Source organism: Lutra lutra, chromosome 10, assembly GCF_902655055.1.
Source record: "Lutra lutra chromosome 10, mLutLut1.2, whole genome shotgun sequence".
Taxonomy (NCBI): domain Eukaryota; kingdom Metazoa; phylum Chordata; class Mammalia; order Carnivora; family Mustelidae; genus Lutra; species Lutra lutra.
The window spans coordinates 25381015-25406906 of record NC_062287.1 but is presented as its reverse complement, the minus strand read 5'-3'; the positions used below and the strand labels follow the sequence as shown (position 1 = coordinate 25406906).

Below are 25892 nucleotides of genomic sequence, written 5' to 3'. Positions count from 1 at the left end.
TCTTTCATAAAAGTAAACACATCAGCAGGTGCACACAGAATCTCAGTGCTGGGAAGCCAGGTGCTCGCTTATCATGAACAGAGACAGAGGCCACATAACTCTTGTGGCCAATTCCCACCAGCCAGCTCAAGTTAAGTCATGGCCCGAGTCCCCAGAAACAGGATGGCTCAAGGCCAGCTCAGACAAGAGAGCAAGGAATGACTTGCCAAAGGACAGATGCACATGAAGGGCTCAGAGCACACGCATGCTGACAACCTGGAGGGCTGAAGGGGAAGAGCCCGAGGGACAGGATGCAGGGACAAGATGAGATGACCACCGTTTCCATCCAGCTTCCTGGAGGGGACCAGGAGGTACAGTACAGAAATCCAGGGACTGTCCGAAAGAAAATGACTTAGAGAAGGTATCTGATGACACAGGGAAAACTCTTGCCATCACCTGACTCCCATCAAGTAAAAACTCACCGTAACTGAAGTTGAATGTGAAGCAAACAAAACCCGGTGTCCAAGTCAACCAAAACTTCCTTCCACTTTGAAAGGCATCTTCTCCTGGGGTGCCTGTCACAGGCTCCAACTCTCCAGGACCCACCCTCCCATGGGCTCCAGGGACCAGCAAATCCAAAGCCAGAACCTTCCACTGGTAGCTCAGAAGGTGCTCTTCACTGGAGACAAGCAACTGGTAAGTGCGTGCATTTTAAACAGCAAAAATAACACTGACTATCCGAAAATCTACACAAGATTTCGATCAGAGCGGACGGCGGGGGACGGGGGGGGGGGGAGTTAACCTTCGTGCTAGATTTTTTTTTTTTTTTTTTGGATGATTGTTCCTCATTCGGCTACAGTTGGGTGGGACCAGATGGGAAGGCAAGGGAGGAAACTAAACACTGAAGAAGTCACGAGGAGTCCTGGGATGACATCACACAGCAACTGATCATCTGCTTCTGCTGTTGGAAGATCAGGATCAAGGGGCAGAGGTGATGTCACTGGCTGGAGACACAGGTGTTTTGCTCCCACCATAGACGAGGACAAGGGTGGCTGGCTTCATGGGAGGGGTCCCAATCTCACGGTGTCATCACCACCAGCACAGTTATGCGAACGTCCCTCAGACTGTCCAAGCACGAAAGGACAGCCAGAGCCTCTGCAACAGCTTTCCAAGGCGAGGAGGTATTCTGTAGCACTCGAAGAAGCCCTCCTTTGCAAGGAGCAAGACAAAGCCAGCATAACTCCCCAGGGCCACCCCCTGATGCCAGTTCGAGTCCAAGCCTGGACAAAGTCCCTAGAACCACAGCACGGCGCAAAGTCACCTGAGACGACAGAGCAAGGAATCACCTCTGAACCGCTTACAGCATCCCAGGCGATGCTGAGCACAGACACGCACAGAACTGACCCACCAGATGTGAGTGACCCTGGAGAAAGGCCTCTTTTTTCCAGTTGCTGTTTAGGAAGGGAGGTGGGTCCCTACGTAGCTGGGCTCTCTCCAAACTCAGCCGCTGTGGACAGAGAACGCTCAGCCCACGCACAGGCTCCAAGGGCAGAGATTTCCCAGTGACCAGCACAGAGAGGACACTTGATTTGTTCATCATGGGATGACCGAGGGGACAAATGAGAAGGGAACATTGAAGTTCTCCACCCACTCACCACACTGACCCAATCGATCCCACAGAAGGTAGGAGTCTCAAGAAACCCACAAGAGGCTCCCGTTCCCATGATCCTACCACTTTAGCATTTTCCGGGCTTGTCAGGTCATGAAAGATCATAAAAGTAAAAAAGCAAACACAGTGCTTGCCCGGTATCCAGATTCCCAAGCCACTCTCCCTGGAGCTTCTGATTTCAGGAGGTCAGGGGCAGGGCCCTGGGATCTGGAAGTTTAACAAGACACCCAGGTGAGTCTTAGGAACCTGACAGTTGGAGAAACGCCACCTGCCATTTCCCAGAGGCTGCCTGCCAGACTCACCCACTTCCTGTTGCTGTGAGAGGAGCCAGCCAGGTTGGCTTTCACCCGCCCCATTTTAAACCACCTGCACGCAAGGCACCTGCTGTACGGACTGGGCTCTGCTTCTCGCCCGGGGACCCTCCCACAATGGGTCCCACAAGAGGGGATCAGCATCACCCCAAAGTCCCCAAGGCCGCCACCAGACCTCAGAGTGACGCATTCCCAGCTGAGGCCTGGTCAGCAGATGGGGTACTCCCTAAACCTTTCCGCCTTTTTGGTGCCCAACCCTCTCACCCTTGCCCTTTGACCCCGTCCCTGTCCTCAGCCGCCCCACCAGAAGCAGCTGCTGGGAAATGGGTGGGGCTTCAGAGCCCCAAGGAGGATCCAGAATCACCTGTGGATCTGTGACCCCGAGCCGTCTAGAGGAGAGAAAAGCCGACCCACAGCCAACAGTTTCTACTGAAGGAAGTAAATCCCAACTCTGCCCGCCTGGTCACAGCAGGAAGGAAAGTCCCCTGGGGCCTGACTCTGCCACCGTGGGCTACACAGAGACTCAGCAGTTCCCACACAGCCGGCATCTGGCTGCCAGCTGTCACACCGTGTCCCTTTCCCAGACCCCACCCACACAGCCGAGGGCCAGGACCACATACTCCTGCAGCGAGACCTCACAAGGGAACAGAAAACAGACAGAGGGCAGGACCACCAGATCCAAATCCCTTCCTTCCTTTTTGAAGGGTTGGGTTGGTCATCACCTGGATGAGGGGTCATACCTGAGAAGCCTGAGCTACTGGGGCCAATATTTCTCACTGGGCCTCAGTTTTCCCCTCTAAAAAGTGGGTTAATAACCGCTTACAGCCTCTAAGTAGAGGTGTTGTAAAACATAATTAGCTGATTCCTACGAATGACAGAGGCCTCCCTACAACTGCCCTCTGATTCTCATTTCTCCACCCACAGTCGGTCCACCTGCCTAAAGTGACCGAGGCGCATTCCTCCCTCTGGTCTGGTCAAACAGCCAGAGTTCAAGTTCAAACATTACAATGAAACACCCAAAACAACCAGACAGCCTCAAAGGTAGCCCATGTCCCCTGCCCTCTTGTCACTCGCCCCTGAACCAAAAAGTACCAGCAAGGCCTCGTACTCCCGTCTGGGCTCCTACCCTTCCCATCCTCTCCTCCTTCTGAGGAAGGTAGGGACTGGCCTTGGGGGGAGAAGAGAGCCTTCCCAGGGACCTCTGCACCTGCTCACAGCCCAGCGGCAACTCACCTAGCAAGGCCATCAAGTCTGCCATCTACTTACATTCTAGGCCTCCATCTGCACGTCAAGTTTCCGGTCATTTCCAAAACATTTCTTAAAACATTAAAATCCGTTGGGGCACCTGGGTGGCTCGGTGGGTTGAGCCTCTGCCTTCGGCTCACGTCATGATCCCAGGATCCTGGGATCAAGCCCCCATCAGGCTCTCTGCTCGGCGGGGAGCCTGCTTCCCTTCCTCTCTCTCTGCCTGCCTCTCCGCCTATTTGTGATCTCTGTCAAATAAATAAATAAAATCTTAAAAAAAAAAAAAAAATCCATTCCAGGGGCGCCTGGCTCAGTCAGTGGAGCAGCTGCCTCTTGATTTCGGCTCAGGTCAGATCTTGGGGATGGGGGTGCCTGGGAGCCCCATGTCTGGCTCTGTACTCAGCAGGGAGTCTGCCTGGAGATTCTCTTTCCCTCTCCCTCTGCCCCTTCCTCCCCCTCTCAAGTAAAGAAGTCTTTTTAAAAATCCATTTTGAATGCAATTTTTTGCAGAACCTCAAAATAATAAAATAATAAATACCTTGGCTCAAGTGGCCTCAGGACCCAGAGGGTGTCCAGACTATTCCTTGAATCACTGCCCTCAAGGACAGTGACAGGTTTCCAAACCACAGAGGTAGACGACACGTAACCCAAGGCCTTCCTGGATGGCTACAGGAAAGGGGCTAAAGCCCACAGAAACCCTGGGGACGCCCTGACGGTTGCCAGGGCACTCACCCCCTTCGTCCTCATGCCTCACAGCTCCCGGAGAGGGAGAGGGGCCACCACAAACATAGTCGTGATTTCTGTGCATCTTTGTGCCACGTTAGGCATTTTAAGTACAGATTATCCCTAATTCCTACAAGTAGGTTTCATTTCCAGATGAGGAAATGTGTAAAGGAGGGTTACATCAAAAACCCAGATAGCTAAAAAGTGGCAGGGTGGAATTCCAGATTTCAAGGGGTGGACAGCCTGCTGCTTCTCAGGGGGGTCAGCTGTCACCTCTTCTCCCGCAGCGTGAGGACAAGCACACCAAAGTGTAGAGAGGAACTGTCTTAAAGAACTCTCTGCAAAACTCTTCCTACAACAAAACCGGTTTCGAGGCCAAGTGGTAAGACAGCTTGCCCAACACTGTATATGCATTTCCACCCCTTCAACACTGGTCTGGAGTGCTGACTTTCCCCACCTCTGACCTTGCCCCCAGCCTGTAAGGAGGCCCCCACACCTGTAAGGAGCTGGGAAGCTGTTTCCATCCTGCCCACTCAGAATGGCTCTGCTCTCCTCACCACCTACCAAATCCACCTGCCCTTGAAAACATGACCCAAGGCTCCGCCCCTGCAGGAAACCTGCACGGACCACCTTCACCCACAGTACTTTCTCTTGGAACCCCACCTCCCTTATGACCTGTACCATCCACTTGGCATCAGCGATACCCCAGTGCCATGCTAAGACCAGGCAGTCCTAGGGGGTCAGGTTACCCCTGTTTCTTCATACTGCTTCTCTCCCCAACCCCCTTTAGGACCTTGCCCAGAGGTAGCACTTGATTGGTTGGGTGGTTGATTGACTGAGGGACCTCATTTTCCATAGGCACACTTGGGGAGCCTACCGGGGGCAAGGTCAGACTCTCTGGGGGGGGCCAGGGCCCAGGAGAGTTTCCAGTCTCATATCCCCAAGGTACCTTCATCTACCTGGAAGAGGAGAGAATGGTCAGTCCACGCCCCAGGGTTCTGTTGACAGCCTCTTAAACTCTCTAGTGTCAGCCCTGGCCTGGCCACCTGCTTTGGGCAGGCCCATCTAAGTGTGGACTCTCCCAGCCTCTTCCTCTCCTAGCTTTCAATTACGTGTTTCCCCCCAGGACACAACCTCTTTTGTAATTCAACCTGAGAATTCCATCTCTGCTTCCAGATCAGGTGGGAAAGAAGGCCACCAGCAGCCCCTGCCCTACCCCGGGCTCCTCCTCCTCCTGTCTGCCCAGTCCTCGTCCTTAATCTCCTGAGATCCCTCTCCCCTCCTGCCCCCAGTCCCCAGATTCAGGGAGCACATGTAACCGCCCAGAGCAGCTCAAACAGAGATTACACCTGAAGCAAAACAAGAGAGCCATGAGGAGAGGGCAGCGCCATGCAACTCTTTTCATTCTTTCCTCAATTTCTCACTGAACCCGCCTTCCGATTTCACAGGCTGATGTTTTTTGTTTCTTGCTTTTTTTTTTTTCATTTACTTCATTTTTTTATTGGGAAAACTAGGTTTAGGTGCAGTTATATGAAATAACTCAAGGAGAGATCCCTTGTACACTCTGCCCAGTTTCCCCCAACGGTAACATTTTGTAAAATTGTATCATAATACCACAAGGCCAACGTAACCCACTGATGCAGCCTTACTGTTCTACTCAGACTCACTGGTGTGTGTGTGTTCAGTTCCTTGTAACTGATGGCGGGGGGAGGGGGGTCCTCCAGCCACCACCCTTCCGTAGCCACGCCCCCCTCCTCACTGCCCCCTCCTTGCTCATCTAGCCTCCTATTCTAATGTCGTCCTTGCAAAAAAAGTCATAGAAATGAACCATCCAGGATAAAATCTTTTAAGATCGCTGGATTCTTCCACTCAGCAAAATTTCCTGGAGAATCCTTTGAGTCATCGCAGACACCAGGAGCGTGTTCTTTTTATTGCCGAGTAGTATTTCACACAGGAACCACGGTCTGTGCAACAGCTTTTCCGTTAACCCTTTTTAACAGCTGCCTCGGGACACCCAGGGATCTGCAGAAGGTAGGGAAAGCCCCAGCCCACCCGCTTCCTGGAACTGACTAGATTCCCAAAGCCACGTCAGGAACGTTTAGAGAGCAATAAAGGGAAGGGTCAGTGTGAGTGCGAGGCTTGGAGAAGCAAGTAAGTAAGCAGGGCACTGAGGGAAAGGCACCTGGAGGCCCAAGTCCACAGTCGGGGGCCAGAATCCCGGTGGTACAAGCAGAAGGACAGGAAAGTGAAAACCTAGAAATGTGTCCTTGGAATCATATTCCTAGAGCTGGGATGGGCTGTAGACGCCACGTCATCTCCTGTGCTCCCAGGGCCATCCCTTCCAGAGTTGCGGGGAGGGGATAGTATTTTCCCTTTCCTGCCAATCTTAGGAAGCTCTCTGGTCAGCGTCACAATAACCCCGCACATTAGCACTGCTGACTCCAGACGCAGTCCTACTCCGAGTCTGCTCCTGATCCGGCTAAACATGTTCCCCTCAATGATTCAAAGATGTGTTTTCTAAACCTCTGGCCATCTGCAACCTCCCAGGTAGCAATATTCCCGTAAAGACACAGTGTCCAGATTTCAACAGCATAATGCAAACAGGGACCGGCATGGTCTGCACAGCAGCCATTTGTCAATTACCTCCCTTATCCTGATGGCTCAATTTCCATTAATCGTCCAATAATACATTCAATTAACACAAATACTAAAAACAAATAATAATAAAAGATAATATAGCCACTTGATGAAAGCTTATGCACAAATCAAAAATGGATTTTCAAAGGGTAGGTGATACCATGAAAAAACTCTAAGATACAATGTTTTGTGTTTTTTAAGATTTTTTTAAAAATTTAATTTATTTCTTTGACAGAGAGAGAGAGCACAAGTAGGGGAGTGGCAGGCAGAGGTGGAGGGAGAAGGAGGCTCTCTGTTCAGCAGAGAGCCGGATGTGGGACTCGAACCCAGGACCTGGGATCATGACCTGAGTCAAAAGCAGACACTTAACCAACTGAGCCATCCAGGCATCCTCTAAGATAGAGTGTTAAATGGGGGCGGGGGGGGAGTCAAAAAATATAGGTACTTCCCATTCCTCTAAACTCAACTCTGGTGTCTCCTCTGAGAGGCTCCCAAAGAGGGCCCTTCCTCCTCTGTTTTAGTCAGGTGACTTCTCAAGGGTTCGCTAGCACCCCAAACACCCCTCAGTCCCAGCCTCTCACCGTCTCAAGGTCAACCACCTGCTCTTTAAGGATGGTAGAAATGGGCTGTCTTGTTCCACAGTTCCAGCATGGGTCAACACAATTAATAAATGACCCAGGGGTATCTGAGTGGCTCAGTCGGTTAAGCGTCTGCCTTTCCACTCAGGTCATGATCTCAGGGTCCTGACCCAGCATCAGGCCCCCTGCTTGTCCCTCTCCCTCTGTCCCTCCCCCTGCTCATGCTGGGGCTTTCCCTCTCTCTCTCACTCTCTCTCAAATAAATAAATAAACAAATAAAATCTTAAAAAAAAGAAAAAGAAAAAGAAAAAGACTGTGGGAAAATATAAGCCAAACTATTTATAGGGGTTATAAAACCAAGGAGAAAGAATTTCAGAGGTCTTTTGCTTTCTAGTTTGCATATTTCTACATTTGTTTGTAGAAACAAACAAATTGTTTATTTTTGTTTGTTTGTATCAATTGATTGATTGACACAAACAAACAAAAAAACAAAAAAACCTTCCTAACTTTTGTATTCAGAAAAAGAAGCACCTTTTTTCTTTTTGAGAACTGCATAGGCAATACCAAATTATTAAAATGCCTTTCTAGGGCACTTCCTCCCACTTCTCAATTCTTTTTATTTATCTGAGTTATCCAACTTGTCTCTAAATATGTATATCTTAGTCTTCTTAATAATAATTTTAAAGGGTGTAACCAATACAAATATGGGGAAGGAGGAATTTCCTTTACATTTTAGGGAGCCACAGAACATGTCTGGCTTTTAGTGAGCTTGCCGTTGACTCAAAATATCGACTCTCCCATGGTGCCCTGCTTCTCTCTCCCCTATCTCCTCACATCCCAGTCGTGGGAGGGAGGTGGTTTCTGTTTCCAGTGTTAAGGTGGCGCATGGCATTTACTCTGAATGAAGATGGACACAATTCCCGACACCCCACCATACAGGCTGTCCAGGTCCTTCTGACTCAGAATTAAGTCATCCGAGGCATTGGCCTTTCCCTCCCAGGAGGCTGTCATCTACAAAACTGATAAGCAAATGCTCCAAGACTTCACCAGAATTGTTGTAAACAATGGGGCACCTGGGTGGCTCAGTAGGTTGGGTGGCTGCCTTCAGCTTGGGTCACGATCCTGGGGTCCTGGGATCAAGCCCCCAACATCAGGCTCCCTGCTCAGCAAGGGGCCTGATTCTCCCTTTCCCTCTGCTGTTCCCTCTGCTTGTGCTCTCTCTCTCGGTCAAATAAATTAAAAATAAATTTAAAAATGAAAAAAGAATGGCTAGTAAACAAGAAATGGCCCAGAACCCAGGAACAAGGAAGGAGCAGCCCCCAGGTATGGCACAGAGTGACGCTGTCCATGAAAGGACCCTCTTGGGCACAGACCAAATCTACCAGACCTCACTGTCTTCCAGCCCCCGACCCTCCACCATGCTAAGCTGATAGAAGGCTTGTACAGCAGTTCCCCAGGACACAAACTGTCTCCACAGCAAGGAACTGGGTAAAACATACACATATGGTATGGTAGGTAAGGCAGGTAAGAGTAAATCGTAAACAACCTGATATGTTGGCTTGGGTAGGTGAATTTTTGCCTTCTTCATTTTAAAACTGCCTTTATAATTGTAATCATGTGTATAATAAATAAGGCTACACTTTGTTCAAAGCCTTGTTGAAATCACATCTCCTGCCAGTCTCCTGGTCCACCAGATGAGTAACCTCATCAAAAGCGGAAACCAGACGAGTCTGGTGTGAGAGGTTTTTGTGGACTTGTGTTGGCGCCTGGTGCTTACCACTCTCTGTTTAATGACGTGTTCCAATATTTCGCTGGGGATATGCATCAATCGCCATCACCTTTGGAATACAACTGTATAATGGCTTTGCGGTTAAGATCTAAGCTTTGAAGTCACACAGATCTAGGTCTGAACCCTGGTATACCTCTAATTGCCTTTGGGCCATTATGCAAACCTTTTGAGCCTCAGTAGTCTCATCTGTAAACTGGGCTTTTTTTCCCTTAGAGTTGCTGTGAGGAGAGAGATAATGAACTGAAATATACACGTTGAGTGATGGGTAGAAATGGTTGTAATCCTATTCCGCTCTACCTTTTCACTAACATCACCAAGTCAGAGAAACAAAGGATCCGAGATTTTGACCAGTTCACCAACTGTCCCAAGGATTCTAATGATTCTGTTGCTAAACCTGGACAAACTACGCAAATTCAGAAAATATGAGATTCCAAACCAGAAATTTTAGTAGACCTGCTTCTGGAAAAGTTCTTAACAAAGAAAAAGGGGGTATTACTGTCCAAGAACAAACCCCAAGCACCTTCTCACCACGGCCAGCCTGAGTGAGGGTTCTCAGGGAAGCCCAGAAGTTCCCATTCCCATCTACGAACTGGCCATGACAATTATGGTAAGCACCCAGCATCTCAGAAACGCCCTGAGAAGAGAAATCCAGTTTCTACCCAAATCAAGCTCATTCTTAGCCTCAGTAATCCATCCAGTCCTGAGCGCACTGTCTGATACTCCAGCAGGCCAAGGAGAACACAGCAGAGCCAGACTGCCTGGCTTCAGATTCCAATCCCACTACTGTTTCACTCTGTGACCTCAGGCAAGTTACTTAGCCTCTCTGTGCTCCACTTACCTCACCTATGAAGGGGTAACAATAATACTAAGAGGTGTAATACATGGTCTATGCTCACCAAATGCTAGCAATGATCTGAACACTCCAGTAGTATATGTACAATGTCAGAAGCAACATCTTCAGGCCTTGGGCTGAGGGGCTGGGTCACACTCTCTTCTTCTAAGAACAGACTTTCTCTCTTAGGAGAGACATGAGCCAACAGTCTGGGTAGGACCAGAGGCCAGAGAAGGAACTGACACCAGGGGAACTCCAGCACCACGGTGGCCACCGGCCATGGCCACAGCCACAGTGCAGGCAGCCACCCCCCCGGGGCCGCAGCATGAGAGGTCCAAGTGGGGAGGGGGCTGTGATGATGGGGCACTACCACCAACAAGCCGGCTCTGGGCAGACCCCCCGCCCCCACCACAGACTGTCCCATGGATTTAGATGCCCTGGGCTGCTGACTTGGGCAGCTACCGAGCTAGGGTTGTCTTCTCTGCCTCAGTTTCCCCATCTCCTAAATGAGGCCATGAAGGTCCAGGTCTTCCCAGGACCGGAGGCCCCCCCCAGAGTAGGCAGCCTCCCTGTTCATTCACAGCAGCCAGGAGACGAGTCCCCACCTAAAGAACCATCCTGGTTTCCCACTGCCCACCCTCTCTGCTCTCCCCTCACCCCCTGCATACCCCTTCTCAGCACAAGGGCCTCTGAGAGAGCCCGGCACATGCTCAAGAGAACCCGGAAAGAAGTAAGTTGTTTCAAAGTCTGGGCGGGGTGGGGAGGGGGCACCGGGAGGAAGAAGGGAAGCAGGAGTCAGTTGCATTGGTCTTGGGCTCACATTTCCTTCCCATAGAAGGATCTTTCCCATACAAGCTACATAAAGGGTGCTCTCATTTCCCACAGCTCCTCAGAGAGAGTCCCTGTGTTCAGCAGGGCAGGCCGGCCCTTCTGGGAGGCCAGTGCCCCAGTGCCAGCTGGGGTTCCGGGCCTCTGTACAGGCCTTCTACCGATACAACGCACCTTCCTGTTGGTCTCCAGGCCTTTTCCAACTCAAAAATCCAACCCGTGTGATGTGTGCACCACGCTGCAACTTACAAAGGGCTGTGATGTAAAGTATCCCTATTAATTCTTGCAGCAAATCTATAACACACATGTCATCCCCATTTTATAGTCATAGAAACTGAGGCTTAGACATTAGGTAACATCTCCGAGATCTCCTGCCAGGAAAGTGGAGGCACCAGGTCTTGGTTCCATCATGTTGGACACTCCCGCCACCACATCACAGACGGCCCCATGCCCCAATTCCCCTATCCTGAGCCTTCAAACCTGGGTTAGATGCCTCCTAAGTATCCCCTGCACTCCGCCCGGGCTTCTCTGGACTCTAGTGCTTACCATACATACAGAACTTAATCTCCTGTATTCCACACAATACTGATGTCCCCTGCAAGCGGGGGCTCTCTGACTGGGCTCTTTCTCGTGTTATTGTCCAGAACCTGGCACATGCTCAGTCAGTCAGTATCTAATGAATATTTGTTACATAGATGAGTGAATGTGTGACCAGTTCACAAAGAGATGACTCTCTGAATAGCCAGAGCTATAGAGCCTAGCCCCCACACCTGATTTCCCAGTTCGGGTCTCCATGTGCCTAGGGGATACTGAGTCCCACCCAGGCCACTCCTCACCTGAGAAGGCACCAATGGACGTCAAAGCACTTTTATAGCTCTAGCAAAGATTCAACACTGGACACTCAGTGAGGCAGGCTTCCCAGTTCTCACTGGTGGCCATAATAATTGGCATCTTTACACTAGCTATCATGGAGGGAGGGTTCACACAATCCCCAGACACAATGCATACGTCAGTAGGGCCCTGGGGACAGTAGGGAACACTGTGGTGGCCACTTCCTGCTTGATGGGAACAGCTTGGGGTGGGGCGAGGCTCACCGTCATCGGCCTAGGGAAGGGTGCAGCCAAATATGAGAACCTCCAGACAGAGACTTTCTCCATCCATGTAGGAATGGAAGTAGTCAGAAATTGGCAGTCAAAAGCAATAGTCCCCCTGAGGGGCTCAGCACGACCCCTCCAGGCTCTGCTGACACACAGGACAAAACCAGGGACAGCAGCTGCACCTCCTGGTCAGGGAGGTCAAGGCCAAGTCTACAGACCCTGACTGCAAACACTGTAAGGTGATCCCAGGAACGAGATTTCTGCGAAGACATGGGGTGGGAAGGAGTATCTGAGGACATCCTGGAGAAATGGAAATGAGCTTTGGGAACAGTCGGCTACTTTCTTCAGGATACGCTGCATCATATCTAATTTTTACACATGTCTCTCAGCACGACTCTCAGGATTGTGATTTCCTTAAGGGAAGCAATTGTATCTTATTTGTCTTTGAGAACCCTCCCTCCAACAGTTCCTGGCCTGGGATTAGGTACAGAGTTGGTTCAATGGAGCTTGGCAGGAGAAATGTGTGAAGGAAAATCGCAGAATCAGAGGTGGAGGGGAAAACCCAATGGAAGAGAGAACGCGTGAGCTTCACAGAAGATGAGAAAACCAGCAGGGACCAAGGGGGAAAATAAGTAAGGGCTTGCAGGTGATGAGAGAAAGCTGGCTGTTGTGGCTCCAAGGGGAGCATGGACATGAGCCCCAGGCCTGGCCCCTGGTCTGGAGGGCGTGTGGGTGGCCGGGCAGCACAGACAAGACTATGGAATCCCAGAAGGGGAAGTTGCAGGGTGGGGGGGGGGGGGGGACTCGCCCTGAAATAGCAAATACCAAACAGTAGGCCCTCTGCTGAGGGGGCAGGAGGCTCGAACCCCAGAAGGCGATTATCAGGGATTCATAAACATGGCAGTTACAGAAGTGAAAATAAAAGGCATATGTGGGGTCGAACTGGCCTCAGGCAGGGAGGCTCAGCAGGAACCCAGTCCCAAGCCTCTGGGCTGGCTGCCCTGTCCGTGCTTCCTTCCACACAGGAAGTGAAATGTGGAGAAAACAAGAGTCACCCAGCCTTGGTGGCTATTGGGGTCCGGCTAACCACAGCAGCCCCAGGATCTGGCCTTCTGCAAACTCCCCAAGTCACCAGGCCACTTGGAGAAAAGGAATTGATTTCAGAGAGCTACAAACTGTGACCTGACGTGGAGCAACAGCAACAATGTGCACCAGCAGATGTTCCTGGACCAGGACAGGAGAGAAAGTGAGAGCTGGTGGTGCAGAGCCCCCCATCATTTGCAGAGGGGAAAGCTCCCTGCAAAGGGAGCACTGCCTCTCAGCACCCGCTCAGCATCTGCTGTGAGCCAGAGTTCGTTGGCATTTTGGGAAACCAGGGTCCCAGCTAGACGGTGGTAGAGTCCTGGTTGCTAGTCCCGCCTGGGTGCCGCCACCTGTGTGTCCTTCAATAAAGGAACAACCCATCCCCAAGTCTTCGCACTAAGGTTTAACAACCTTGAGATCTTTCAAGAGGTCTTTCATTGTTTTGTCTGTCTAACAGGAGCTGCCGGCTTTGGGATCTTCCAAAAGGCTCAAGATACATGGTCTCACATCCCTTCCCAGAGAATCACCTTCCCAAAGGGCTCCATCCCCTCTTCGAGAAGCCCAGGGAAGCCCAACCCTGAAATCGTTAGCACTTTAGCCACCACCTTAGCTCTGGTCTCCCAGTCGTCCTCGACAGAGGTCTCAAAATGCCTTTTGACGGGGAAGGAAAAAAGCAAACTCCCCCAAAGGCTCCGGCTCCAAAGCCCCCGAAACCTCCCTTCCTCACCCCAAATCACCGTGCCTCCACCCCGGTTCTTTCCAGGTGTGCAGTAAGAGCACGGAGATAATGGAGGAACTGAGATGGACCTTTTTTCAGGTCAGGGAAAGGACGGGGGAGAGATTCGGCGTCTCCAAGGACCTGCGGGCTGCCGCCTCCACCGTGGCCGGCTGGCGCGGGGCAGGGCTGGTACCAAAGGTCCGCCAGGCACCCGCCGAACAGGAAATTCCACCTGCCGGGCCGGCCAGCGCCCGGGCCACAAATGGTCAATGGAGCGGTTCCCTTTGCCAAGACAAAGCGCCGCGCTACAGCACCCGGGGCCCTAGGCGCCCGCACGCAGCACCCAGCTCCCGGCCACTCGGAGTGGCTTCCCGGGCCCCGACGACGCGCGCGAAGCCCGCGCCCCTCTCCCACCTCAGGCCTCGAGCTGTACTTGAGTCCCGCGCGGAGGTCCTTGGAGCCCCCTCCGCCCTTGCGGGCGCGATTGCTCTTCATGGTCCCGGTGGCCGGTCGCGAGTCTCAGAGGGGGGGTCCCCGCGGGCGGCTGGCTCCCATCGCCGTCGGGGCGCGGGGAACGCGAAGGGCGCGGGGCGCGCGAGGGCGCACGGGGCTCACGGAGGCGCGGGTCGTGCGGTCTGCGCGGGGGTCGCAGGGCGCGCTAGGGAGCGGGGGGCGCCGGGGGCGCGGAGCGTGGGGAGTTCCGGTCGCAGCCCGGCGTGCCGGCCGCCGGCGGTCGCTCTCGCCCTCACTCTTCCTGTCCCGGGCAGGTAGTTTCAGGGTGTGGCCTCCCCGGGCCCGCCCCGCCGCCCGGCCGCCTCTCCGGCTCACCCCTCCCAGGCCTGCCGCCCCCTCGCCCGCTCCCGCCCCGCGCAGAGCCCCGCGCCGCCTCCTCCCCTCGGGGAGAAGGGAAAGAGCAGGCCATGGCCCGGAAGGTGAGGGACAAGTAAGACTCAGCGACCTGCGTAGTGGTGGCCATTAGCATGAACTGTGCCCCGCCCGTGTGGGCCCAAGGTGAGTACCTAGGAGCAACGAGAGTGAATCCACCGCTCTCCTCCTCTCCTAGAGGTGACACTTTGCGCCGGGAGACAACCCTTCCGTCCACCTCCCTGATGCCAGCCATGGTTTCTCTCCCTCTCTCTGGCATCTCTGTGCAGTCTCTACCTTGCTCTATGACTAGGTCTCAATTATAACCCTCCAAACTCAAACAAAAACCAGAACTGCTCCTTGACCCAGCCTCCTCCTCCAGCCATGGCCCTCCTTCCCGGTGCCGTGGCCATGGCCGTTGCTGCCTCTTCCCCTCTGCTGGGAGGTCCTCACTGGGATGTGTGTCCAGCTCTCCCTGGCTGGGGAACCAGAGACTCCAGTTGCTCCACCAAATGCAATCTTACCGGCTCCCTGCATCCTTCACCTACTCCCCACCTCCCATACTGACGGATCCCATCCTCAAAGGCTCACCTTCCCTGGATTCTGGTCCTACTTTCTGGCCCCTAAAGGTCAAGGTTCCCAAAGTTGTCTCTTCAGTCTTCCTTCCTACACTTTCTTGACATCTCAACTCCTCTAATTGCATCAGGTAGGTAAATCTGCCTTTCTAATATTGACGTCATGAAGGACTGCCTTTCTGCATTAAAAATAGCTCAGGAACTTCTCCATTTGTGTTCTACCGGTATTACACAGGCAACAAATATAACTGAGCACATGCTATATGCTCAGCGCTGTTGTAGGTGCTGGGAAACAAGAATAAACAAAATAAAAATCTGTGCTTTGCAATCCACAAGCCCCAAACTTCCTTCCCAGGCTTGACCATCTTCCACACTTTCCTCGGGCTGTAATAGTAGTCTCCTGGACTGAAAATCTTGGAATTATCTTTGACTCTCTATCCTTTTACACCTTGTATCTAATTAGTTCCAAATCTGGCCAAGTCTTTCTCTCCAAGAGCTGATAGGGATAGCCCTTTCTTTCCTCCCTCCTTCAAAGACCCCCTGAATACCAGCCCTCATCACCCTTTCCCTGGATTTGTGTAAGAAGCAAAGGGATCTCCTGTCTCCCGTTTGCTCCCCTCGGATCCCTCCTGCACACAGCGCCATTACCCTTCCTAAGACACAGATTTTGTAAAACCTTCCCTGTCTTTTGGATCAAATCCATCCTCCTTAGCATGGCTCTCACAGTGTCACCCGTCTTCCTTTGCAACCTTGCTGCCCAGCATTCCTGTTTGGACCCGGTCTCCGAAAGCAGACCTCCCAACATGTGCTCCTCTCCTAATGCTCCTCGTGCACAGAACAGCCCTCCTCCTTCACACCCGTCTCTGCACATGGGGGCAGAGTCGCTCACGGTAGTCATGAGTATGTTGTCATTGTTCACGGGGTGTTTTTAGTTTTCTGCCTTCTGGGCACAGGCTAGGATTGCACTCCCTCCCCATTGAAGTCAGGTGTGGTCATATGGCCAGCTGTGGACAAGGAATTGTTAAATGAGGGGGTAAACACCACTTCCAGGTAGGAGTGTAAAGAAGGAATACACAGTGCCATGCCCTCTTCCCCAGTGAAGTACGTGTTCAGATAAGACCTCCGCTCACCCGGTGATCCGAAATGGCTGCAGTGAGCAGAGCCTCTTGCTGATTGACGGGCTTTGGCTGCAGAGACTGAATGGGAAGCCAGCTTTGGGGACAGTAGTCCCCTGGTACTTGAGGGTTGTTCAATATTCTGACAAGCCCACCCTAATCTATTACCTCCTCCGTGAGGCTTTCCTTCCCTCTAAACCAGGACTGGGTCTCCTTGGACCTTTTCCATGGAATGCATCACCTTTCCTTGGCATTTCTGTCAGTGTCTTACTCACCTTTGAGTCTCAGAGCTCAGATTGCACCAGCGCAATCGCTCAGGGCAATTTAATAAATGGGAAATAAGTCTGCCACTGTCCATAGAACACATTCCAAAGCTACCTAGAAGATATCAAGAATAATTTCCTGCGTATCAGGACGTGGTCACCAATGGTTCTTTGTAGGCGCTGGGGTTACTAATGATGCAACAGGCTTCAGTTAGTGTGGGTGATTGACAGTAAGCCAGATCCGAGGCGAGAGAAGTGAGACGGCGTGCATGGAGCTAAACTCTGCTCTTCCGTTGCAAAAGGAGTGTTTCATCTCACCTCCGAGGTTCCTAGAGCATCATCTCTTAGCTCCTGGAGCTAAGAAGTGCCTCGCCCACGGAAGGCCCTCGGAGGAGGTACCACTGAATGCAATACACGTGCAAGGCATTGACTCTGATTCCAGATTACGAGGAGGCCATGCAGACCGAGACCCTTCTCTGTGGTCACTGTCATGTCCATTTACATTAAACCAATCCTCATAAAATTATACTAAGTGAGATAAGTGTTTTTATTCCCAAATTATAAGCAAAGAAAGCCAAGAGCAGGCAGCATAGAGGATGTAGCCAGGTTCTCACAGTCTGAAGGGGTAAATCCAGACTCAAACTCAGTCAGAGACCAGGGTCATTCGTCGGCCTCAATGACCAACTCACACAGACTCCATCATCTCCCAGCTCGCCCCAGACACTCCCACTCCAAAGCTGCCAGCCATGTCATGGGTCAGTCTTTCTCATACTGACCCCAGGACCCTGTCTGCTGGGGAAGTCAGCTGCATGGCCCTGGGACACCCCCCCACCCACCACCACCTTTCCAATTACCCCACTGTCCTTGGGGCCAGAGCCACTTAGAGCTTGTACAAGTGTGGACCTGACCACAGGCCAGAAAATGTTTCAGCTGGTGATACTGTGGAAGACAGTGGGGCCACATCCGGTAGACACAGCCCAGCCCCAGTTTAAAACCACAGAGCGCTGTTCCGGTCCAAGATGGCGAGCACAGGGGGGCAAGCGCCACTGAAGCGGATTGTGCCAGGCCTGCAGGCCAATCCCACCCTGCCAGGAGAAGTTTGCAGACAAGGAGTGTGGGGCATGGGGGAGGTTTGGCATGAACAGGGTAGAGAGGGGTGAACCAGCTACGGAGCCATCATCTGTGAATGTAGCCCCATCTTCTGGAACAACGGGGTTGATTGGCACCTACTGCCACCTTGGGTTTTGTGCTGCTGCAGCTCTAGCCATTCCCTGTGGAAGGTGGAAACGCACTTTCTAAATACGAGTTTTTAGTAGCCAACGGGTGACTCTGCCTTCTCCCCGCACGACCGCTTCACCGCACCCCACTTTTTCTCCTTCTCCTGCAGAAATCCAAATTCAGCTGAATTATCACTCTGTGGAACTTTCTCCAGGCGTATTAATCTTTTCTTCCTCAGTTCTCCCAGAAATCTGTATACCAACACCAGAGCTTGCATTAGGGGCCATTTGGTTGTCCCGGTCCCCGGAAGGGCTCTTTAAATGTGTTGCAAGACGGAATGAGCAAGGACCATCCATGAAGCTGATGGGAATTTCAGGGTATCGAGCCCTTGCTCCAGCTTCTGTTCTTGGGTTTCTTCATGTACAGTTTAAGGATAAGAGTATTTACCTCACATATCATGATTTTATGAGAATTAGACCTAACGGGTTTACTGTAACAACATGGGGTTACATTCGTCGCTCTGTCACATACAGCACGCTCTCAGGAAGTCGACCTGACACAGTGATTGTAGAGAAGCGTCTCAGCCTGCATCTATTCCTCTTAATCTGGAGCGGCATTAAAGGCACTGCATGCTAATTGCATTCTAATGATAGCACCCAATGCTTCCTGTGTCAGGGCGTTTATGGGCTCCATCAGATAAGTGGTGATGTTCCAGGAAGCCAGGAAGCAACATGAGACACTCCTTTCCTAGCAGAACAGCAGGTTTTATTTTTATTTATTTATTTATTTTAGGCAAGCTCTAGGCTCTAGCTTTACGCAAGCTCTAGGCCCAGTGAACTCACGACCCTGAGACAAAGAGTTACATACTCTAGTGACTGAGCCACCCAGGCACCCCTTTCCCAAGTATGAATTTTTTCTTTTTTGAAGGGAAGATTACTTCATACATGGTGGTATGTTTCCATCTGGCCGGTGTCTTGTATTTCCAGCTTCATACTTAGATTCTAAATTCAGGAAACGTGGAGAGTAATGTTTCAGGTTATCATGCCTTGTTTATTTACTGACTGAAGTTCCTCTGTAGGGCAAAATCTCCCCATCTACACGGTGACCCGGGGGTAACATTTGTATTGGAAAGGAAGGATAAAGGCCCGAGTCTTTCCCTTTATTTGGCAGTTTTCAAAATAGTTAATTCCCTAACATCTTCCCAAAGGACCAATTGGTGTTTGTTGGCTTGTTTTTGTGGTATTGTGAATTCTTGGATGTTTAAACATATGTATTGTGTTTCGGTTCATTGTCATTTTTATGCTTAGTGATGTTCACATTGTCCTCTCTTTGAGGAGCTGGAGACTCTTTTTTTTTTTTTTTAAGTCATCTCCATGCCCAGCATGAGCCCACCATGGGGCCGGAATTCATGACCCTGAGATCAAGACTTAGCTGAGACTGAGAGTCAGACACTTAACCGACTGAGCCACCCAGGTGCCCCGAGTGGGAGCCTCTCTAATTGGCTGGGACTTCTGACTCAATTCTACTCATCTTTGATCATTTATTTGCTTTCTGGTAAGAGTTCCAGGTTCTTCTTATATATTCATTCCTTGAGCAGACAGGCAATCGGCCATTTCTTCAAGACATCCTACTGTCCTTTTTAGTGAGAAATGGTATTTTAAGACAATCACCGGCACGCAAGGAATATTTATGACTACTAAGTTGGTCACTGCTTCTGGGGCTTTTGGTGATGGACAAAGCTGGGAGTTTTTTAAAGAGATAAAATACCCAAAAAATAAAATTAAATTTAAAAAAAGAGATAAGGGGCACCTGGGTGAAAGCCTCTGCCGTCGGCTCAGGTCATGATCCCAGAGTCCTGGGATCGAGCCCCATATCCGGCTCTCTGCTCGGTGGGGAGCCTGCTTCCTCCTCCCTCTCTGCCTGCCTCTCTGCCTACTTGTGACCTCTGTCTGTCAAATAAATAAATAAATAAATAATCTTTAATAGATAAATAAATAAATAAATAAAGAGATAAAGTGCTCAACAAATTCATCTGGATATTTCCGATGCAAATTTAGGACCACCAGGTATCGACGGAACTTATTCTTGTATCTGTATTTTTCCCCCCACTTAGTCCTCATTCCCATGTCGCTTTTTTTCTTTTGCCCAATCTTCATTGTTAAATGAAGGTCACAAGTACAATTTTCTCATTAGAGTTCAGTGACTTTGTTTTTAATGGAGTTTTTGTCAACTTGCCAATTTACGAAGAACATTATACCCTAGCTAATTTGAGAGAAAATAAAAAGAGGCAATTATTAAAAGATTCTTAGGAAGTTCATAGAATCTCTGGGAGGGCCAGAGAGGCAAGAGGAAAGGAGACAGCCAGGAACTAGGCCAGTCACCACACAAGGAAGCCCCCCAACTCCCACTGGGTCCAGGGAGATAGCGCTATAGCTCTGTCCCAGTGAGACTCGCCCTGCAGGCCAGTACCCCCCACCACCCCCTGGTGCCCCAGAGCTGCCTGCCTCTGCTGTTACTCGAGCTAGAGAGTGACCTGTGTCCTTTCTTTGTTCCTTCTTGAATAAGTCTCCAGTGAGTGCATCTCATTGGCAGTCCCAAGTTAGATCTGTGCCCTACCGACAAACCAGCTGAAAAGTCGAGTTCTGTTTCCTGTCTTGGGTAAGCAGGACTTTTAACGTGGAAATCCTCCAAATAAAGGAGGGCTGCTCGAAAGGTACCCAGGCCTCTATAAACGAGGCAGTTACAGGTGTTCTGAGCTGGTCGTCTGGAATGTGCCCTCCGAGCCTTCCTGAAAGGCATTTTATTCACCCTAGGCTACCACTTAGTTGATGCTCTGTCTAGACAGCATCATTGAGCACTTTCTTCTGTCTGACTTCCCCTGCCCCATCCTTATCACCCACACATCCAAGTTCACCCCTTCTTCCATCTGGTGTGTGGAGCTATGCCCCAGCCTACTACTCCCTGACCCACACCGCTGCATGGGGCCTCCACGGGCTTTTTCGAAAAATCAAAGAACCCTGACTCATTTGCTTACATTCTGAGTTCAGTGCTCATGGGTTTACTTAAAGGAACTCAAGTTTTAATCAACTGATGTAAGCATATGTACATGTGGCTTTAGAGATTCTTGCAAAATATTATCTTCACTGCAATTAAGTAAAATACCAGTACTTCAGGTACAGAACAAGAAAATATCCACGTTGACATTTCTACTCCCAAGACAAACTCTTCAATGGCCACAATGGCCTGATGGTTACAACAGTTTTCATCAATTAAGAAGTTGGTTGAAAGGTTCTAAATCATCGAGATCATGGATCTACATCTACTAATAACGGTATTCCTCACTCTAAGTGTGTTGGGCCTTGAGGTATTAACAAATATTGTGAGGCCAATGTGATCAATGAGACTTAAAAATTAAATGTCCTGGGTGGCTCAGTTCGTTGGGCACTAACTCTTGACCTCAGCTCTTTTTTTTTTTTTTTAAGATTTTATTTATTTATTTGACAGAGATTACAAGTAGGCAGAGAGACGGGCAGAGAGAGAGAGAGAAGCGGAAGCAGGCTCCCCGCCGAGCAGAGAACCCAGGTCCCTGGGATTACGACCTGAGCCGAAGGCAGAGGCTTTAACCCACTGAGCCACCCAGGTGCCCCTCTCAGCTCAGGTCTTGATCTCAGGGTCATGGGCTCAGGCCCTGCAATCAATCAATCAATCAGTCAATATCCACTACATGAAAACAAGCCACTACATTCTTTTTAGTGCTTAAAGTCATGCAATACTCAATTTAGTAATTTATAAAATTTCATTAAGGAATGATAAATGTACAGCCTGAGGTTCTTAATTACAGCAAAGACACTACAGAATCACTTTTTCAGAATGGCTGAAATAATAATACAAAGAAAACAGCAGGCAACACTATAATCCTTTCTTCTGTCAGTAAACGCTGTTGGAAGATTCACAGGCTTGAAGAAACAAGAAAAAAACAATGTTAGTGTATGGAAGCTTTGGATGGAAGTACAGATGTTTCTATCACAGCCCAGTTTATGGCATAGTGTTTACCAGTTGTTTTATTTTATTTTTTTTAAAAGGTTTTATTTATTTGCCAGAAAGAGAGAGAGAGAGCGCACACACGAGCAGGGGGAGAGGGGACAGAGGGAGAAGCAGGCTTCCTGCTGAGCAAGGAACCTGAAGCGGGACTTGATCCCAGGACCCTGGGACTGTGATGGAGCTGAAGGCAGATGCCAAATGACTGAGCCTCCCAGACATCCCTTGCCAGTTGTTTTAATCATGAAGTACACAAGTACTGTCTCTTGAGTGGGCCCTATGTCCCGGAGAAGATATATCTTCAAGGTGTGTTTTAGGTTTCAATAACATAATAATACCTGGGGAGCCTGTCTACCTCAAAGAGAAGAGCACGCTACTCTTGATCTCAGGGCTGTGAGTTTAAGCCCTATGTTGGCTATAGAGAAAAAAATAAATTTAGAAAGATAGCTCTCGGGGAACCTGGGTGGCTCAGTCAGTTAAGCGTCCAACTCTTGATTTTGACTTAGGTCATGATCTCAGGGTCGTGAGGCTGAGCCCTGCATTGGGCTCCTAGCTGGACGTGGAGTCTGCTTAAGATTCTCTCTCTCTCTCTCTCTCCCCATCCCCTCAATCCCTCTCTCTAAAAAAGAAAAAAAAAAGATAGCTTTTATACTTTAATAATACCTAACATTCACTGAGCACTTGCTCTGCCCTGGGATCTGGTCCATGTTTCAGAGCTTTACCTGAAGCTTTATACTCACTCCTAACCCAAAGCGGTAAGCACCATCACCATCCCCATTTTTTCTGATGGGGAAACCAAGGCACGGAGCAGTTAGATAACTTTCTCAAAGTCCCCTAGCTAGCAGGTGGCCAAATTAGGAGAAGAACCAGGCAGTTTGGACTTCAGAATTCCCACATGTAGCATTATAGTTGCCTCTTAAATTTTATCTGTGTTTTATGGGAAAATTGGATTATGAAAAATCTCAGAAAATGTAATGCTATTGGATTGGCTGCTTTGGTTAGAATAAAGAAATATATCCAGATAAAGTTCTGGTGCTAGCCCACGTGAAAACCTTAAATGCACAGTATGTTACGAAATGTCTTGAATGTAGTTATTTTGATAAAAATCAGGAACATTTAAAATATGGAAGCATCTTTGCAATATTTTAAAATAGGATTAGAAGTGACCAAGAAAACATTTTGTCCCACGCAGAGATTCGTCTTGCAACAAAGTATTTAAAAGTTGTTGAACTTAAAGATGTTGCAGTTTGTTGGTAAGTTTCTTAAGCTAAAAACACCTGTTCCAACTTTCTTTCTTTCTTTCTTTCTTTTTTTTTTTAAAGTAAGCTCTTGGCCCATCATGGCGCTCGAACCCACAACCCTGAGACCAAGCATCACATGCCGTTTTACTGAGCCAGCTAGGCACCCCCTGATTTGCGTTTTCTGAAGAAGCTCATGCTATGGAGAAATTTGAGAACAAAAATCTAGAGAAATTTCCATCACTAGGTTATTTTGTTGTGGACAGTGATGTCTCCTCTTAAAGACTTATTTGTATACCTAAACTTGGAAACAGAATTGACAGATCAACGGTGCTATAAAAGGCAAAGCCAAAGGGCGCACTTCTCATTCCAGACTGTACGAGGTGTCTCTCTTGGCTTTTTGCTTTTTTAAACAGCTTTATTGAGGTTGACAATCAACTTCACCCATTAAAAGTGTTCATGCATGGGGCGCCTGGGTGGCTCAGTGGGTTAAGCTGCTGCCTTCGGCTCGGGTCATGATCTCAGGGTCCTGGGATCGAGTCCCGCATCGGGCTCTCTGCTCAGCAGGGAGCCTGCTTCCCTCTCTCTCTTTCTGCCTGCCTCTCCTTCTACTTGTGATCTCTCTCTGTCAAATAAATAAATAAATAATCTAAAAAAAAAAAGTGTTCACGCTTGTGCATATGTCCAACTTATATACCCATAAAACCATCACAACTGATCAAGAACTCTTGGGGTGCTTGGGTGACTCCATCGATCAGGTGTCTGCCTTCAGCTCAGGTCCTAGGTCCTGATCTCTGGGTCCTGGGATCCAGCCTCCCATCAGGCTCCCTGAGCCTGCTTTTTCCTCTCCCTCTGCCCCTCCGCTCAGGCTCTCTCTCAAAAATAAATAAAATCTTTAAAGAAGAAAAGAACTCTTTCCGCTTTGATAGCTATTAAATGATGCAACAAATAGACCTTGAGCCAGACTTGTAATTGCTCTACTTCTAAGTGTTAAAACACAATTTAAAAATAAATATGGAGGAGCATAACTCTCCCCTCCTTAACTGTGGGTGGCACATAGTGACATCCTTCCAACAAGGGAATGGGGGTTGGTGAGAGTATCTTCCTGGGAGAGATACTGACAGAGCCTGCCCCAGCCGGGTGAGCAATGTGGTAATTGATAAGTCATGGGGACAGTATGTACCCTTGACATGGTGTGATGAGCATGGCACTTCGGTGTTCCTCCCCCGTAACACAGAACCCCAGGGTCTTACCATGAGAGAAACATCAGACAAACCCCCAGTAGAGGGGCATCCTACAAAATACCTGACCAGCACTCCTCAAAATGGTCAAAATCGTCAAAGACAAGGAAAGTCTGCAAAACTGCCATAGTCAAGAGGAGCTTAAAAAGACACACACACACACACACACACACACACACACACACACACACACACAACTAAAAAGGATGTGGTATCCTGAGACAGAAAAAGGACATCAGTAAAAACTAAGGAAACCTGAATCAACTGTGGACTTTGGTGGCAAGAGAATGAAAGTGATCACTTCGCTTGCACCAAAGCTTGTAATATTTCCCGGACCCAAGAGGCTCTATTAAATAACATTTGGAAAAAATAATTCTTTTTTTATGCTTTCCAAGTTTCTTTTTTTTTTTTTAAGATTTATTTATTTATTTATTTGACAGACAGAGATTACGAGTAGGCAGAGAGTCAGGCAGAGAGAGAGAGGAGGAAGCAGGCTCTCTGCTGAGCAAAGAGCCCGATGCGGGGCTCGATCACAGGACCCTGGGATCATGACCTGAGCTGAGGGCAGAGGCTTTAACTCACTGAGCCACCCAGGCGCCCCAATGCTTTCCAAGTTTCTGTTTATGACTTTATATATATCTGATTTTAAAATAACTATACATATAGGGCACCCATCAAAAATGTGTTCTGGATGGATGTTGGTGTTCTAACCAGAGCCACCGACTTCAGTATCTTAAGTTCATTTGGACCTGGGTTAATTTAGCCAAAGAATTTCTGAAGATGCTCCAAGCCATGCCCCGTCCATTTCAAGGATCCAGAAACAAGTATTTGTGAATTGATTATGTCTCTTGTCCCATCCTCTGCACATCTTGGCTTCTCCACAGTGGTTTCCCACTAACAACCTTCAATTTTTAAGGAGTTCTACACATAAGTGTCTCCAGACAGAGTACCCCAAGGCACTATGCTCTTATTTTTTTTTTAAGATTTTATTTATTTATTTGACAGAGAGACAGAGAGAGAGCATGAGAAGGGAGAAGGTGAGAGGAAGAAGCAGACTCCTTGCTGAGCAGGGAGCCCGATGAGGGACTCGATCCCAGGACTCCGGGATCATGACCTGAGCCGAAGGAGTCGCCCAACCAGCTGAGCCACCCAGGCGCCCAAAATGCTCTTATTGTAGAAGAACCCCTTTACCTTTTGTGCCAGAGGAAAGAACCTGCTGCACGTACCACAGACTTTGGTTCTGCACTGAAGAGCACTGTGACCTTGTGGTCATGCTTCAACTGTGAAATGAGAGATGCCATGAGGGCCTTTCTATTCCTTCTGTCCATTTTCTCCATGTCCATCACTTCTAATGGGTGAGGTGAGATAGTAGGTTGCTTGAGAGGGAGCCTCTGGGCTTCCCCCAAATCTGAGAGACTCGTGGCCTCCTAATCAGTGTCTCCCAGTGTAAGGGTATCAGTGTGACAGCAGGTGAAACCAGAGGAGGCCGCCAGGACACCTGCGCTGGCTCTGAACTTGACTGCTGGGTTCCCATTTGTACCAGAGCAGACAGGGAAATAGCAGGACCAAAGTCAGCTGGGAGCTGCTGGCACCAGAGGCTGACAAGGTGGGCAGGGCCAGATTCCTCAGAAGGCAGAGCTGAGTCACCAAGGCAGAAACCAGGCTATGAGTAAGTTTCTCTCGGTCCCCAAACAGAGGCCGGGGCCACCAGGGAGCAGAGTGGAACTGGCCGAGGGTGAGGCGGGCTGGACACATGCCTCATTGCCATGGGCGTTTCCTTTCCAAATGAAAAAACAGACTCTTTCTAGCTACTCTATCTGGAGATCTGTATCAGTCCAAGATGAGGGAGGT

The 25892-nt window shown here is 49.6% G+C and overlaps 1 protein-coding gene and 1 long non-coding RNA gene across 3 annotated transcripts in view; one reads left to right on the top strand and one right to left on the bottom strand.

Moving 5' to 3' along the window:
* ST14 (ST14 transmembrane serine protease matriptase) overlaps positions 1–14217 on the bottom strand; it is a 40082-nt gene extending 25865 nt beyond the window's left edge. Inside the window, exon 1 of one of the 2 annotated variants that reach the window (XM_047690325.1) lies at positions 13904–14217. In XM_047690325.1, the coding sequence (XP_047546281.1) occupies positions 13904–13984 (81 nt within the window). In that variant the 5' untranslated portion in view covers positions 13985–14217. Of the gene's footprint in view, positions 1–461; positions 630–13903 lie in introns of those variants that run through there. The other variant, XM_047690326.1, reaches the window with a different exon arrangement.
* A 129-nt stretch (positions 14218–14346) lies between these two features.
* Positions 14347–25102, top strand: LOC125078174 (uncharacterized). The gene is made up of 3 exons (XR_007120811.1): positions 14347–14500; positions 18890–19078; positions 25047–25102. It is a non-coding gene; the product is annotated as an uncharacterized LOC125078174 (long non-coding RNA).
* Positions 25103–25892: the final 790 nt, after the last annotated feature.